The following is an 18,157-nucleotide window of genomic DNA, read 5'->3' as shown; positions in this document are numbered from 1 at the left end:
CTTTGATGATGGGACCCCAGTTTCCAGTTTTAACACTTTTTTATACATTTGGATTTGTGATCGAACTTTTAGCACTATTCAGGATTTAAATCACAATATTGTACCATTTTTTCAATTTTCATTTTGTATTCTAGGGAAATAAACTATTTGTGCATACAGTAGTCCCCCTCTTGAACGTCCCCCCTGACCAGCGGGCACCCACTCCTTACAGCCAGAATCCGTTGGCACTGACGAGTTTGTGTTCAAAAGTAAAAAGTACCCCTCATGAAAGGCCACCTGCCTAACGCGACAAGCGGCCAGCATATTAGTGCAATAATATAAAATTTACCCCTCACAAGTGTATGCATTTTATTTGATATGTATCCAGAACCAGTATTTTATTCATAACGTGTGTTAAGTAATCCGATTTCTGTTTCCCGATGTCAGGTTTTCGTTACTGAAAGAAGTGTTGACTAAAGTACATGTACCACTAAGGTTAATATTATATCATTTACGCCTCACAAGGAGCCACATTTATTCCATAAAGCTGAGAAAGACTAAAATTTTAATCCATATGAAAGGGTTAGTACATGCAATCCAAATAGCCTTACAGCTGTGTTATCATAAGATGTCTGGTTTAGTCACTTCGATAATTGTTAAGATTGCAATTATTGAACAGTAATAACAGCTGAGAAGTGGCAGCATTGATGTACAATACACAAGTCAGCAGGAAAATGGTTTGATAGTCTTTATGGCTTCTCTTAGTAAGATGTTCACTTTGATAATTAGTTGCTAATACTACTGACAATAATTGTCAAAATTACATCCTAACGGCCGCGAGGTCAAATCTGCGTGATGTTAAATGGTACATATCGAAGCCATTTTGGCTTCACTCACTTAGTGTGAAGAAATGTATAAAAACAGTAGGGTACCGAACTGCGACTAACAAATCACGTGACAAGATCACTTACTTTAAAAACAAGTGGCAATTTGTTTAAATGCATAAAAAATTGTTTTATCAGTTTTGTAGTTGGCAACATGAATAACTTACTGCAAAAAGATCAACATGTCATCGAGGAAAGAAAAATCAGTTTAAAAGAGAAAGTAATTCAACTGACCAAGAGGTTCGGGGGGGTGTCGAGGAACCTTGCAGAAAACTAACGTTGGAAAGACTCAGATAAACAATATCGTGAAAGATAAGGAAACGATTCTGCAGAAGTTGGAAGGTGAAATGGACGGAGAAGGGAAGATTGTTTCAGCCAGGAGATGTTTGTATCCTGATTTGAATGACAAGAAAAGACAACAATTTTGTCAGTTGAATTGGGATATGAGGACTTTACTGCAAGTAACTGATGGTTGCACGGATTTTAAGTGCGACACAATATTACGTGTTCTGTCCTTAGTGGAGAATCAGCAGATCTTAATAATGAAGTTTTCGAAGATTGGAACAAAAGACTAAATGATATATGCAGGGGATATGACAGCAAGGATATTTTTAATTGTGACGAAACTGTTTTTTTTTTTTTTTAGACTGTTACCAACAGAGTGACAGATGATGTGATCTGTAACATAATTATAAAGACAGTTTTAAAACTATAATAATGGTTATTCATAACATTCTTTTGAAAATGATGAAACAGTTTTTCATTTATTTCACAACCTGCATGTGATATTTTAATGAAATTATTAAATGTTTTAAAATTAAATGTATTTGTGACTTTCTTCATATGTATTTACTATTCACATTTATCATCACCCTCATTATAAGGCCACTACCCTGCTGCAGTAGGGGTGGCCTTATAAGAGGGGGACTACTGTACAGAATATACATTTGGGACTGGCGTTTATGGGACCCCAGTTTCAGCTTTGTGTGTCTGGGATGATGGGACCCCAATTTCCAGTTTTAACACTTTCTTGTACATTTGGATTTGTGATCAGACTTTTAGCACTATTTGGGATTTAAATCACAATATTGTACTTTTTTTTCAATTTTCATTTTGTATTCATGGGAATTAAACTATTTGTGCATACACGATATGCATTTGGGACCCCAATTTTAACTGGCATTTATGGGACCCCGGTTTCAGCTTTGTGTGTCTGGGATGATGGGACCCCAATTTCCAGTTTGAACACTTTTTGTTTTTTCTTTCTTAAATTATTGCTTGTGTTAAAGCAGATACCTATTAAAAATTTCAACAAATGCCCAGGGATGGTGGCTATAAAATAATCACAAGCCCTGACTAAAATTCCACAAGCCTGGATTACAATTAAATGCCTGTCGAGTACAGATAGTTAATCTTTTAAACAATACAAAGCAACTGTTCAAAAAACAAGCATGTGTGTATTATTGTCTGTCAGCCAATCTATTCCACTGATAAAATCATAATGAAAAGAATAGGTCAATTAACTAATTGGAAGGTTGAATTCAATGTGTCGAATATCTTAACATAAAGATGGTCTCCTATTTGATGGTACACACAGAAATGACATCATGAGCCAATAAATTGTTTGCCATACGTGTCCAGAATCAAATCCTCCACCCCCCACCCCTTTTGCTGGCATGCTTCACAAAGAAAACTGTCAAAGAAAGAGTTCTGAAATTTAGTTTTGCTTGCTTTGCTTCCTAAATCACCTTCGAAATTTGAACACTATTCAAGCAACTTTAGTAATCAAGCTTTTCATTTTATGTATATGGGGTAAAATCTGACTTCAAAAGAAAAGTTGTTGCCATTCACGAACTTGTCAGTAATCTATAATACATTGCTTAAGCACCTGTTACCCAAAAATCAGACCCAGCATTGATGTGAAACTGGGTTCGACCAAGATGTGTTCAAAACAAATATATATCTGGTTATGTTGGTGAATAATTTGAATTTATCTTGTAAGTGGTTGAGACAAAACAAAATAATATAAAACTCCAGGAATCATTTAAGGCCTTGTGTTCTTTCAGCACTAGTCATGTGCTTTATCCATTTTCATGGTGATCACGTTTTGTTGCACTTGAGGCATTGCATTCTGGGGACCCCCGTTCTAACTATATATGCATTTGGGACCCCGATTTTAAGTGTTGATGGGACCTCATTTTCAACCTTGTGTGGCTGGGATGATGGGACCCCATTTTCCAGTTGGAACACTTTTTACATGCATCTAGCATCTGTTTGATTTACCTTTTTTAGGTTGTTCCATTTTGTGACCTTTTTTGCCTGTGCAAATTAGCACAGTGGGATCACCCACTAGTCTTCAAATGCACCACATTAGCTATTGTGAGCCAGTTAATCATGCAATAGTGGTTTATACCTGACATTTTTGCCATTTAATTGCCTTATTTAAACTGCCAGAAGGAGCTTTACATCAAATTTAGACATGACTGCTTACCATTTATACATGTTACATGTAATGGGCGTATGCTGAAGTATTTATTTTTGTTCTATTTTCGAAACTTACTTAAAATCATATTTTTTTTAAACATAAAGTGTCAGGGGTTTTGGGAATAGAAATCCTGGTTTTAGCATGACATGCTATGTTATGGCAGGTCAACATCTTAAAAATAAATTTCTACATTTCATCAGCATAATTGGAGCTTTGTCAGGTAAAATTAGATTTTTTCAATAAGCTGGATGAGCTCCTCACTCATCTGAAATTAGAGACGTCCCGGGTGTCAGGTTATCGGATCTTTGAACTATGTATAACATCCTTACAAAATAATGCTTCATTTTATTACACAAGATATATCCTCATAAAATTCTAGTTTTAAGCTTTGGTTATTAGGAACACCTTTGCATGCTTATTTTAATTTTTAATTTATTGCTTTTGCCTTTTGCCCATTATAGGTTATGGTGTCTTTGCAAATGTGGCATTCAACAGAGGTGATTTTCTACTTGAGTATGTAGGGGAAAGGATTGACACAGAGGCTGAGAGAAGGGAGAAAAGATATAGCAGGGAACAACGAAATCATAAATATAACAGATGTTATCTCTGGCTTTAAATATCATCAGAAGACACATTAGTAAGTTTCAGCTAATATAATTATTATATATCTGAGATTTAATACAGTTATCAGGGCTGAAACTGCAAGGATTTGTGGGCTAAAAAGTATACAATTAAAACCTCATGCAGTGAGTACAGAGAGAAATTCAAATAGAAGAAAATTGCTGATAACACCAAAAAATTCTCCATGTGAGAGTAAATTGTTCCTTGAATCAGAACATAGCTTCAACCTTAAAATTGCATGATAATATGAGTGCTATATGTGGGAATATCTTTTTTTATGTATTATTTAGTGTTTAGCATAAAACAGGCCTTTTTTATCTGTTTTAATCTGTTTTATGTTGCAAATGAGAAATGACTCAATGTACAAATTCCAATTTCTGCAATTAGTTTAGTGAAAGTTGTATTGCTAGCTGGAAATTTGAATGGAAACGGAAACTATAATCAGGAATTAAGCTTTGATTCATTAATGTTTGCTATAAACTGCCACAAGCAGACATTGTAGCGATATGACTGAAAAATTGTTAAAGCTACGTTAAAAATCGTCATTAGTGTTTGCTTGCAATGAATACACGTTTTCACCAGCAGAGTTGCTCCATTAACCTGTGCAACCAATCAGGTGAAAGTGGCTTCTTCCCTGCATGCCATTCAAAACATGGTATAGAGTAGAGGTCATATCAGAGACAAAAAACAAATCCTTTCAGCCAAGTAAATTGTTTGGGAATTGTGTACTATTTGTTGTATATAATAGTTGCAATCCTTTAATACAGTCTAAATTAGATTTTTGGGGGCATGTTTAAATTAACTGGCTGTGTGCATGATGTTGAAACACCTTTCAAGTTACACTGAAAGTCTCTTTGTGCAATTTTCTTTTAGCTAAACTTTTATACAATTTATTTATACATAATCCCCAAATTTAGCTGAATAAGAGTTAGTCCTTTTTCACTCCTAGTAGATCTTCAGCACTTAACATTTGGTCATACTGAGTTTGAAAATAAACGGAGAATAGCATCTAGTGGTACATTCATTTGATTTTTAGTCAGAATTCAAAAGAACACTTTTTCAGGATGGCTTTAAATAAGATGACTGAGATCACAGACTGATTTCAGTTTACCAGGGTTGTGGGTGTTGGCAATAATAGACCCCCTTTTCCACCAAATATTAAACTTGGAAGAAGAGATCATGGGCATATTATCGCTGATTGATATTCAGATTTTCTCTAGATACATGCCATAGACTAAGAAAATTTTGTATTCATTCTGCGGTGTAGAAAATTGCCTATTAACACTGGAAAGTATGATAGTGAAGTATTTTTACAGCCCATTCTGCATATATTAGGATTATTTAGGCAAATGCAGATGAAAGTGATTTAAGACTAAATTATAAGGACCATTCAGATGTTCTGAATTCAGTAAACAAACTCACCACCTTGCAGTGGTCCATAGCATCATTGAGGTGTAAAGCCCAACACTCTAAGACTTGCATTGTAAAGACATCTGCACTGAGACATAATTATGCATGTACAAAATTGAACTATTTCAATGCATTAAAGATCAGGCAAAAGGCCACTGGTGTCTTGCAAATCTGTCCCTTAAAATTTGATGTAGACAAGTGGGCATTGTAATTATAATTTAAGAACTTGTTATATGTCATGGGGTGGCTGGTATTCCCATCATCTCCTATTCAGTTCTAGGATCTAGGTTAATGTGACTTGACAGTTTTGTTTTAGGTTTTAGTAGATAGCATGGACAGATCTTTGCTACGATTGTTGATCTATTTAAAGGATTGGAAGATGTAACTTTTTGTAAGTTGCATTTTATTTTACTTAAGTATAGATGCAACATCTACAAGAGGACACATGTGCCAATTTGTGAATGATGCTGCAGACCACACAAAATCGTGCAATGCACAAATGAAATTGGAGGTGTTCAATTCTTACCCAAGGCTTTGTCTCTTTGCAACCAGAAATATTGACAGTGGTGAGGAGTTTAGATATGACTATGGAGATGGAAAGAACTTGTACTGGCGGAATAAGGTAGCGCATTCATATTCATTTTATCCCCATCCCGCAAATCTTTGAGTGATATATATTAGGAAACTTCTTCAAAAGTTCATCATGTCTCTCTATAATTTCTTGATACAATTATGGCATTCCAATGCTGATCTCTTCAGTTATGACCCATGTCCCTGTGGATGAGTTGAGGCAAAGAAATTTAATGGCCTTTGGTGGCAGATAAGTCTTAAAGTTATACTGGATGCCATGTATAGCCTATCTTATGCAGAGAAATAGCATTAAACCCCAAAGCAACAACGCACCTTTACTGATTGACTGACCTAAGTTTTAATTTTGTGTTTGCATGAAACAGGAAACATTTTTTTAGTCTTATGAACATCACAAAAATGAAACCAGATGTTTATAAATTAACATAGCTTCTCGGTGAGTGTTGCAGGTAGAATTCAAATTACAATGATTCCCCAGGGGGCTGAGTGGTCTAAAGTGCTCTCCTTTACTGATCCCAGCCACCACACCTCTGTCTACATGGGATCAAGTATCGACCTTGGCCAATGAGAGTCAGTGAGAAAGCTTTTCATTAGCTTCTCATGGGGTATGTGGTTCTTACAGGGATTTTCCCAAGCTCCTCTTCCACCAATTATACTGGCCGCCATGTATAGTCTATCATGTGCTGAAAATGGCACTCAACCCCCCCAAAAAAACCTCCCAATATCAAGAATGATCCATATTTTTAAGGTCACCGTGGGATATTTTAATTCATATCAATCATAATTTAATAGTAGCAAGAAGAATTAAATAATACAAGTCTGTCATTTGTATCTTATCACATGAAAACTATTTTGTCAGATATTATTGTGCCAGAAGAAGAAAATGGAGATATTGCAAAAGAAGAAATTAAAACAGGAAATGGGCCAACGGAGCAAGGGGAGATCTCAGATGAACTTAAAGAGAATGCAGAAATTCCAGGTAAAATGTGATGATAATATAAAAATATTAAATTGATAATTTTTTAACTCATTGATAAGGATAGAACTTTGTGATGTCATGGTTAAGGGTTTGGCGATAGACTATACTTGAAGATTGATCGGTAAAATCATATGAGCAAATCATGGATTGCAATTTTCATAATCTGTTATAAATGATTGTGGTAATATTGTTCCTTGGGATATACTGTTCAGATTTGCCATTATTTTTCAATGTGTACACGGCACAGAAGTGAAATTCATGTTAATTTTTTGCATTAAAAATGTAATTAAAAATATGTAGCTTCTGTCACTAGAATCAACCAATAGATTTGTTAGATACTGTTGACTGGATAAACTTCAAATATCATTAAAAGCTGATGACTTTAATAATGTGTATAATGTGTTTCTATTTTTGTACACTATTATTTAATGAAATTTCTCCAGGGTATATATGTAGATAAATACTTTCTCCATTTATCAATTTATGTTTATGTATAGTTCAAAGTTACAAAAAGCGGAACAGATTACATATCCAAGAAAACAGCTAGTTTACACTTTATCAGCCCTAATTTCACAATCTGTTTTTAAATAAATATGAACTTATAAAATTATTAGGATTTTTGTAATGTACAGCCATTAACAAAGTCTCTGTACTGAGAAGACGTTTTGTGAAATGTCACATGCCTCTAATGCATGTATTGTTTTGGTAATGAGGATTGTTTTGCTTCCATTCTATTGTACAGTTGTTGTTTTGGGTCTGATGCCAATTTTCAATGCATGATATTCTATACATGGCAGTCATTATAACTGCTTGAGGAAGATCCCCAAAAACCCCTGGTAAGAACCACCAACTCACTGGAAGCAACTAACATTGGCTGGACTCAAACCCACTCAGAGGTGAGATGGCAGTGATTGGTAAATTTGAGTGCTTTAGACCCCAGGCCCCACTTTCATCCTGCATTTTGTTACTTAAAATAGAGAAGCTGCCAGGGTGCATGAGTGTGCAAATTGTGCAAAAAGTTTTGTGAATTTGAGCCCTTAGAAAGCAGTGAAGCGCAAGAACTCCCACAAATTAGCTCAAGGATCATGTGTATACTCAGCATAGTATAGAATTTTATTCATCTTTTAACCCTTGAGGCATTCCACAAAACATAAGTTGTGCTGCTGGTCAAGATCTTGTATGCTTACTGCAATGTTGTTTTTCAGGTAGGGAACTATTACATCTGGGTACTTCAGCTTGACATGAAGGGTGTTAAGCTTAATTGAATAGGTACATTGGGCTTTGGAACAAGCATTTTGCTATAGTTTTAACTTTGCATTCATCAAGGCAGTTATACAAATTCTTGTTTAAAATATGTGCCACCTAGACAACCCCACATGGCGGACTATCAACATGGTTCATCATTAGGTGATGATTTCCTTTTTGCAAATAGTGGCTGAAGTTGGTGATGATGACAATAATTTGAAAGTTTGAAGTATTTCATTACAGAGAATGTGTTACTGGAAATGATGTTGAATACAAGACAAATGTACATTTGGTTTGGTGTTGTTGGTTTTAACACCATTTCTAGCATATGATACATGGCAGTCAGTATATTTGGTGGAAGAAGAACCACCAACCCATGGAAAGCTACTGCCAAGCTTTGTTACACACTCATGTTGGTCAAGCCAAAAGTTGAACCCATGCGGACAGATGTGGGAGAGCTGTAAAGAGGAGCATTTAGGTCACTGAGCCATCTGGAGCTCCCAAGTCCATTGTACATGCTGGATGGTCAAAAACAGGTTGAATAATGGCCATTCCCACCTATACCACAGTAATTGAAATTAAATATAGAAATGAATAATACCAAGCCTAGTTAAAATAAGGCAATTTAAAAGTAATGCACAATTTTCATTTCTTTTCTCAAGCAATTCAGCACTAAGTGATCTTGTGCTACATAAATATATAACACTTTAACCTTTTACCTCATATAATGTATGGCTTTGTAGGCAGTTGATACCTGATTTATACAGTGCAGTTTACTATAAATAGAACATCTGTTACCTATTTGACTCCATACGTTCAACATCAATTTTAACCATTTTCCAGTTTTGGTATACATCTATTATGTATAGAAAGATTTAAGAGTAAAATCTGATCGTTATAGTTGTATAATTATTTTTCACAGAATAATTTTTTATGTGCTTTTAGAGAACTCATTTACTGTCAAGCATTTGAAGCTATATAACAAACCATAGCTGCCATTTCTCACACTCTAAATTTATCAGTTCTTTGTCTATGTCTCCATGACTAAATCACCTGAAGCTGATAAATTATAAATACTCACTGATGCGTACATAAACATCAGTGCCCTTACCTGTGTTATTGAAGCTTCAATAGTCGTGATTCTGATCATGCAAACTCCAGAAAGTACTGAACAAAATCCGCAGCTTCGTTTTTGGAGAGTTGAAAATCTGAGCCAGTTACTTTAAATATCAGATTAGGACTAGAGCTTAAAATTGACCGTGTGATCTGACATAATGATCATTCACATCAATGAATGTTGTATCTAACGGGGTGTTTTCCATGAAGGTGGCACTCTGAAAACCAGCCCAAAATGGCTGCTGTTTACAGCAGGCAACCAAATGTGCTTCCATGAGAATGGTGTAGAGGTATCAAAACAGGTCCATGTTAGTTGTTGTTTTACTTAATGGTATTTTAAAACTCCTATCCAGTATTAATTTAATATTACCTTTTTGAGCTGATTTTGATGGTTAAAGTTAAAATAAATTAGTTTGTCCATGTAGTTAACTTGCCCCCCCCCCCCCCCATTATCTTCTGCAGATATTTGTTGTGGCATGTGTGGCACCAATTGTAAAGAATATGAATTTTAGTTGCTGTTTCCTCTGGTTAGTAGAGACTTAAAAAATGGTACTAACATCTGCCTCGCTTGGCGTTCAGCATTAAGAGGTTAGTGTTAGGAATGGTCGGCCTGGTGTCAGGATAATGTAACTGGGTGGGACATCATGCTACATGCCTGTGGCATGATGCCTCAGTGCTAGACATCACTATAAGCTACCACATTGCAGACATCGTAGCAATATGACTGAAAAATTGCTAAAGCTACGTTAAAAATCAAAATTATATGATCCTCTGGTTAATAGAGCATCAGTCCCTTGTTTGAATTTTGTTTAAAGTTTTTCTTTAGTCTTATCAACATAATTATTTTGTTATCTCAGAAATCATTTATATTTTTCAGGTCTTGAATCTAGAAAGATATGTACCAGCACTATACCAGTTGCAGTATCAACAAAGAGACATGAAAGCACCAAATCTAAAACTTGGCGAAGACCTTGGACAAGTCAAGAAAGGAATGCTGTGCTCCAGCACTTGGGTTGTTTCATCAGGATGCTCAAAGTACCTAGGCAAAAAGATGTACTTAATGTTCTTGCAAAAGAACCCTGCCTTGGATCAAGATCATGGCGAAATATTAAGGACTTTGTTTACTATCAGATACAAAGGGTCAGAATAAATATGAAGTTGTAATGTCATTTGCACAACAAGTAATTATTTGTCTTTTAAGTTAAAAATGGCATTGTGCTTAGTTTTCAACATGTACACACATAGAAACTTTTTTCTTTTTAGCTTTACTTGAGTTTGCCTCAGGTCCAGTATGAAATTGTACCATACATCCTGTCTTCAAAAGCATTTGCCAAAGCACAATTACTATTTAGCTCAGTATTATTTAATTAATTTATACCATACAAATTTCAAACTTAACCTTGTTCTATCGGCACAAAAAGTTTCAATTTGGAAACTTAAAGTCATCAACAGCAAGTGCAGTGTTAAAAAAGATGACTTTTTTAGTAGATGGAGTTGCATGCATGATTTTGATATGGATGCTAGCATAATAACAAAGTTGGCACATACAAGATACCAGCTGCTATATCCAGTAAAATTAAGAAAATGGGTATGAGAAAACAGTAAAGGAATTATCTGAATCATAAAAATGTAGTGCAGGTAGAATATAGCATTTAGCATGTTTTTTACATGCCGAACGTTCCAAATTAGTGCAGTTTGAACAAAAAAATGCTTTGTAATATTTGTTTAAAATTCATAATTGTCATTTAAAATATCCATGCCTTGACTACATTTAATAGAGCAAGCAATTTAGATATTAGTATCATCATCATCATTAGTATTACTATAGAAAAGATGAAGAACAATATGTATATGCTTGCAAAAAAAAATTCAAAGTATTAATTAAAATATGAAGATTGCAGTAAAATCAATATTAATATCAGTGATGAATACAAAATAAAAATGGAAATAATAGTGTAAAACAATGGCTGATATGTTTATCACAATTTTTAAATCAAGATACTTAATCAGATTTTTTAAAATATAGAAATGTTAAGAATTTGTTTATCAGACATTTACACTTGTATTTAGGAATTTGTATTTGCAACAAAAATTATAACAATAATGTCTACATTATCATCAGGAACTCAGATGAGTTTGATAATGAGCAAAATCCACACATATTAATTAGGTAATCTTCCATCTGATTTACTAAACTATTTCTTATCTGGCCTTGATCAAACTTGAGACATTATTTTATATCATAAAGATGTCTGATGTTGATAATGAGCGAGATGTATGCAACTTAATGAAGGGATTTACATTTGATTGGCTAACCTTGTTGCCATGATGGATGTCATATTTCTGCTCTATGTTTGATCCAACTTTGAAGATAAAATTATAGCAATAAGACCTCAAACAAGTTCAGTAAGTTCAATGCATATTATTGAGGAAGCATCTTGCATCTGATTAGTCAGGCTTGTTGTTATTCTAGCAACCATATTTCTGGTCCTGTTTTGAACAAACTTGAAATTTCAGCTTATATCATGCAGATCTTTGATGAAGATCAAAAGCTTGAACTGTACAGTACTAAGCGAGATCTATGCATATTTATGAGGCAGTCTTGTGTGTGATTGGCTGAGATTGTTACCGTTCTGGAGACCATAACTTTCATCGTAACTAGAATAATGGGTTTACATTGTCAAGATCTGCCGAATTTTTTAAAATAAGATCCAAGCATTGATGGATTTTTTTATCAGATTGCACTTGTGAAGCCATAGTTATGACCTGTTTGGTTTATTATCATCAAGGTCTAAATGACTTTGTTTATGAGAAAGAGACTATCAGTACATATAAATTGTGCCTTTATGTTTTGAAATAACCTCTGAGGATATCATACATTAGGTAAAATCAACATGATAGAAGTTTGGGAGACAGCTTAGATTGAATTTGTTCTCATATTACTACATAAACTTGATTGGTGAAATAGTTGCATAAGCCAGACGAGCTACAACAGGCCCACTTGAGCCTTTTGTTAAATCTTGGTATATGCTATCTTAATAAAAAAAATAAAGGTAGTAACTAACTTTTTATGTTAGGATTATTTTCACCAGCTTTTGCAGCATAAGCAAGTGATTATTTAGATGTAATGCATTAATTTTTGCTGGGTTTTTTTTCTGCTTTATTCCCTTTTATGAGTTGTCTGGTGCAATTTCAATATATCATTTTCAGGTGTATGAATTGAAATGAGTTTGTTTAACATTATTCCTTTAAAGCTACTTAAAAGCAATGTAATGTAATATTATGGTAATAAAGGGGTATACATTTTTTTCTCATATTTATCTATCCATACATAATAGAAAACAGCAACATCTAGATAGCTTATATGAAAGTGCCTTGTCCAAAAATCTTTATTTGCTACTTGTCTTGCTCCAAGTCTGGGTCCTTGTGGTCTCTTTGCACAGTCCGTGATTTTATATCACCTGTGCAACATACAGAATAGCTTAGTGGTATAGTAACCCTGGTATCGGAAGCAACATTTACAGGCAGGTTAACCAAATTGTAAGAATTTTGTTTTCCTCCCATCCTATCAAGATCTATGCTTTTGAGTCTTCATGAACTCTGGTCAGTCTTATAATTGTAAGATTCTGACCCTTCCAAAGTTAAAATAGATTACAGTGATCAACATTTTTGCAATTATTACTTTGTTGCTTCAAGGTTTTGCTGAGATTTTGTGACCTGGATTAGTAGCTGCATATGTGGATATGATACTACCTGGGAACTCGGTCAAGGGGTACCTTGCATCAGACAAAACCTCACCAGAACATGATCACAGTGACCTATTTTTCTTGGTTAACCTGTGCATTATAGTTGAATGGCATAATTTGGGTTGCATACATGATACCTTCATGTTAATGAATTGGGAACAGTGTTCCTCACATTATTAAAAACTAATGCAGGGGAGAGTAAGTCACATTCACATTTATTTAAAAACCTATTTGTTGCTGCATTTTAACTTGACTCTAAAAAAAAATGTGGAAATCTTGTATATAATTAGACATCATTTTAGGGTTTAATGATATGTGAGCTTTTTGAGAATTTGGCAGCAGTTTTGAATGAGTTTTGTTACTGACATTTTTATATCAGTTCGCAATCAAAATAAAATCACTGGAAATGGATCAAAAACTTGTTTATCCATCTTGAAAAGTAATTGCACCACCATCACTGCAATGATGTACCCAGCAGCTGAAGCAAAAGTTTCAGTTTTGACATAATCTAAGGTGGTTCCCATGATGATGAAGACGTAAGCCATTACATAATATGTATGGCAAACATGACAACGCTGTGGATCAAAACACATATACATACATATAATCAGATTTTGGGGATTTTTTTCATGCTGTTCATTTTAATTTTGTCAGTGGGAGATGGGATGTCCAGCACAACCATATTAATGTTTCTGCAACTGTGCAGCTGTGTGTATTTGAAATCATTAAAATCTATGTTGGAAATTAAACATTTAGAAAATTAATCCATAAACAACAAGATGAAATATTTGTATTTATACTAAGTAGTTTGTATATATTTATAATACATATACAGGTATTTAGATTTTAGCTATACTAGTCGTAGACCAAAAGAGCTAACTAGATGGTCTGTTATCTTCTGTCTGTCTGTTAAGCACAAGTTTGTCAATAAGATTCCTAAACGTGTAATAACCATGAAACATTACATGCAGTCATCCCAAAGTCTAGTTGGTCCTAAATGAAAATGGTACTGCTGAGGCATGACCATCTTGAAAATCTTGTTGCAACTTAACCCGAATGGATGGTAATATCAATACGGGGTTTTCACAAAAAAACCTCACGTCCTGAATGAAAATCATGCTGTCCCATGTGGCAGTCATCTTGAAAATCTTGTTGCTACACAAGGAACGAAAATTGACATAAACTTTTGACAAAAAGAACTTGTATGATGTCAGGTGGTCCTACCTAAACACAGTTCTGTTTCTTTTTATTGCTACTTCTGAACATCACCATGGTTTTTTTTACTATAGGACATTGTATGATGTTGACTTGGTCCTAAATCTAAATTGCGTCGAACTGACATCCAATTTAGTCACAACATGAGCCATCTTTAGTCGTATCAACATGGTATTTTCACAAAAGGAATTGTTTTGGTATCTAGTTGCATTGTTAAGAAAATTTTGAAGATCTGACATAAACTATGCCTACCACAGTGGCCAGTTTGAAAATATTTGTGTCCCTATAACACCTTGATGCAAAGCCATGCAAACATTTGGTTATGACCAGGTCATTTTGTATATGGTGCTAAATGAAAATGGTGCATATCTGTTATCACTATCTTGTTATCGCGACTCCTCCGTAAATAGAAAGTCATTTTGACCGGGGGTGTGTGTGTGTGTGACAAGATTAATTATGATATCTATTTGTCTGTATTAAAAATGTGCTGATCTGGCTTAAAATATGGCCATCATGATAGCCATCTTGAAAATCTTATCCTTACTCTTCCTAAATGAAATCTCTTATGGGGTTTCTCATCAGAAGAAATCTTATAAAATTTAGTTAGGCCTGAATATAAATTATGTCGGTATGATATCAATATGAAAACCAATGTGTCAACTTTGGAAATACTATTATCACTACTACAGAAGAATTTATATCCACATAGGGTTTTCATCAAAAAACTTCTTACGATATCCATACATGCCAACCATTACATCTTATGCTTGCTTGTATATGGGTTATGCTTTTTATGTACATTAGAAAATAAAATAAAAGTAAAGCAATAAAAAGTTGTTTTTATCATTTTTATTATCCTCTTTATAATTCCACTCATATATTATTTGGAATTTGTCACGATGGCACAAAGCAGTCTCAGTAGAATAAGTAAACTGTACTAGGTGACAATCAACGATAAAACTATTAGAATAGCCGAGTTTTAAATTGTGCTAGTCAAAATGGAAAACCATCAGCTCCGAGCATACACACGGAACCGGGGCATTAGCGACCAAAAACAAGTACAATGCTTTTAAATGGCTGTACTGAAGCTCCTTTTAAGAATTTCACTTACAAGGCTACACTCGTATAGTTGTGGGATTTGGAAAAATAATCATCAATTGTATGGTTTCGTAATTGTTTGTTTGGTTACTGAATTAGGTTAATGTCTTCCCTCCCACACGACTTAGCATGGGGGCCTCATGGTAACGTTGCTTTGCGGGCTTGCACACACTCCTGTAAATCATGCAATCGAGCGTGATTCGAGGGTAAAGTTGTGGGATACAGAAGACTTTGACCTATATCAGTAACAAAGGTTCAAAAGCTGCATAATGATGCAACTCACTCAATCTTATGGGTGGTTTAGAACTAGTGCTTGACAAGAGAAAAGGTACATTATTGATAGGCATTGTGAAGTATCTTCATATTTTGCCTTGTCTGACCCTTTGTCGATCATAGGAACAAAAGTGTTGCATTTTGCATCTGTTTCGGCTTTTGGGGAAGGTATATATTCATTACATCTCCTATGGTCCACAAGTCCTGACTTTAACACAAATTGTACACCTTTGATTACAGAAGTATTCTTTGACTCGTGCTTGTGAAATAGTGTGCAAAAGATCACTTCAGTGTTTTCTCACTATATCTGAGCGATCAGAACAGATTCGATCATATACAGTTGAAATATTTTTATATCTTCAGGTTCAACTTTTCATCCCAATCACATTTCTTTCCCATATCCATGATGGTTAGTGCTGTTTTGGATGTTATTAATTGCTAAATAGTTAATCAGTCACGATTTACAACTATCAAATTTATTTTATTGGACTTTTTTGTTCGTTTGTTTTACTACTGAATAATAAATGAACAAACTCGTGTGTTTTGGTTACTTGACTGAATTTTACATTCTTATTGTTCTATCCGTAAATACTTTCTATTTTAATCAAAGCCGCAATGGTATTTATTGTTATAACTATATAATATAAAGCTAGATATGCGTCATCAATCGATTTAGTTGATAAAAGACGATTGATGACGTTTGGCTAGGTAGGATATGCCAGCAGTTTAAAACAGAGACTCTGATGCCTGAAATAGTTTGTATGAGTGTAGATGGGATCATTTGGGCATGGCAGTGTAATCTTTAACCAAGTGTCATGATGGAAGGACTAAACTAGGATTAGAGTGTTTTGTTGTTGAGGGTTTAACGCCATTTTTCAGCACAAGATAGGCAGCACATGGCATTCAGTATAACTTAGTATAAGTAGTGGTGGAAAGCCCGGTAAAAACCAACAACCTACGGGAAGCTACTGGCAAGCTTTCTCACAGAACACGACTGAGACAAACCCACAAGAATGGAGATGAGATGAACAAACTGCAAAAGGTGAGCCCTTTAGACAAATCGTCCACCTAGAGCCCCGATTAGAGTGCAGTTATGGCGGACAGTCAAGACAGTCTGACACCTGTGATACGAACATTTGCTTTAACATGCTTGTTTTGCTAGACAAATGGTTTGAAATTATTTGATTTTACAGTTGTGAAGTTAAAAATAACCAGAGGAATAATTTATGTATTTTGCAGTTGGTTAAAATAATAAATATCTTCAAATCACAAAATGACTAAATAACTTTAGACACATGAATCCGATTATGTATCATTATAATATTTAAATATGTTTTAATTGCCACAAACAAACTAACAAACTGGAGAAAACGAGAAAAGAAGCAAAAATACAATCACATCAAAAGAAAACAAAAAGTGAGTACATTATTAGCACAAACAGCTAAAGCAAAAAATTAAAAACATTGAATTATAATTTTTATAGAAATGTATTGAAACTGGGTAAGACAGTATATTTAAAAAAAAGAAAAAAACTTAAGTAAATTCATTGAAGAATGTTGGTGCAGACTTAAAAATAATTTGTTGAGATATTGAAAAGATCTTAAAAGCCTCTGATTAATATTTGAAAAACCTATAAATGTTGCCATATTTGGCTGTCTCTTGTAATCCCATGTAGCACTGATATTTAAGTAGAAAGTGAAATTCATTATCGTATTACAAAAATGCCAGGTTCAATTTTCTAATTGTATTGCACGCATCTTCCTGTTTCGACATGGCGTATACGAGATGATGCTCTGAATTTAGTTCACAGGCTTACCCAGAAATAAAATGGGTGGTGGGTGGGGTTATAAAAACAAGTAGGCAAACTCACTGGGACAGAACCCTCACATTCTGATGGATTTTAGGGCATAATTTGAACCATCTAATTGTAATGAAAACCTGTTCTTCGGGACGAAAGGCACATAGGCTCTGCCCCGCATCTGGTTCTTGTTGCATGTTCCGCGTTATTTACTATAAGATGTAGTATTTTAGGCCTTGTTAACAGATAAGGATCCTGAGCAGAACTGATCGTAACTAGGAAGCCGACTTTTGTACCGCAGGTTGTCTAGTGAGTCTCTGCTCGCAATTTTAAACTTTATTTTTATTGGTTGGTTGATTTAGTAGCAATATTAACACATTATGGCAGCCAAGTGCAGCCGACTTTTGATATTGGAAACAGCCAACCTTTGGATTATAAATATGACGTTCTACCAGCTGATCTGCCGATAAATATTTGTATTATGTGTGAGTGAGCATGGGCATCTTTAGGGGCTCTACAGTAACGTATGTAATTGTGATAGACACAAAAACTTCTTACTATGGCACATAACCTTCATTTGTAGCTATGACTATTAATCTAGAAGTAATGGGTTTGGTTTGTGACATGTAGCCTAGAGGTAATACATTTCTGGGTAAACTTTCAAAAATCTTTATCATTTCAAAACTTGGACACAAAATATATAAAACCACAAGTTGTGAA

The 18,157-nt window shown here is 34.5% G+C and overlaps 1 protein-coding gene across 2 annotated transcripts; it reads left to right on the top strand.

The window, feature by feature from the left end:
- Nucleotides 1-409: 409 nt before the first annotated feature.
- Nucleotides 410-15,099, top strand: LOC149771935 (uncharacterized). Of its 2 annotated transcripts, none has more exons than XM_089948073.1 (4): nt 410-3,985; nt 5,802-6,001; nt 6,827-6,946; nt 10,185-15,099. In XM_089948073.1, exons 1-4 carry the CDS (start codon nt 3,946-3,948, stop codon nt 10,455-10,457), a joined length of 633 nt encoding a protein of 210 aa, XP_089804199.1. In that variant the 5' UTR covers nt 410-3,945; the 3' UTR covers nt 10,458-15,099. The 2 variants fall into 2 exon arrangements, with proteins under 2 accessions (XP_089804199.1, XP_089804200.1); XM_089948074.1 differs by having other exon boundaries at nt 5,797-6,001.
- The last annotated feature ends 3,058 nt before the right edge of the window (nt 15,100-18,157 follow it).

The sequence above is a fragment of the Sinohyriopsis cumingii genome, unplaced genomic scaffold (assembly GCF_028554795.1).
Source record: "Sinohyriopsis cumingii isolate HCF-2022 unplaced genomic scaffold, ASM2855479v2 utg001565l, whole genome shotgun sequence".
NCBI lineage: Eukaryota > Metazoa > Mollusca > Bivalvia > Unionida > Unionidae > Sinohyriopsis > Sinohyriopsis cumingii.
This window is presented reverse-complemented; position numbering and strand designations above follow the sequence as displayed.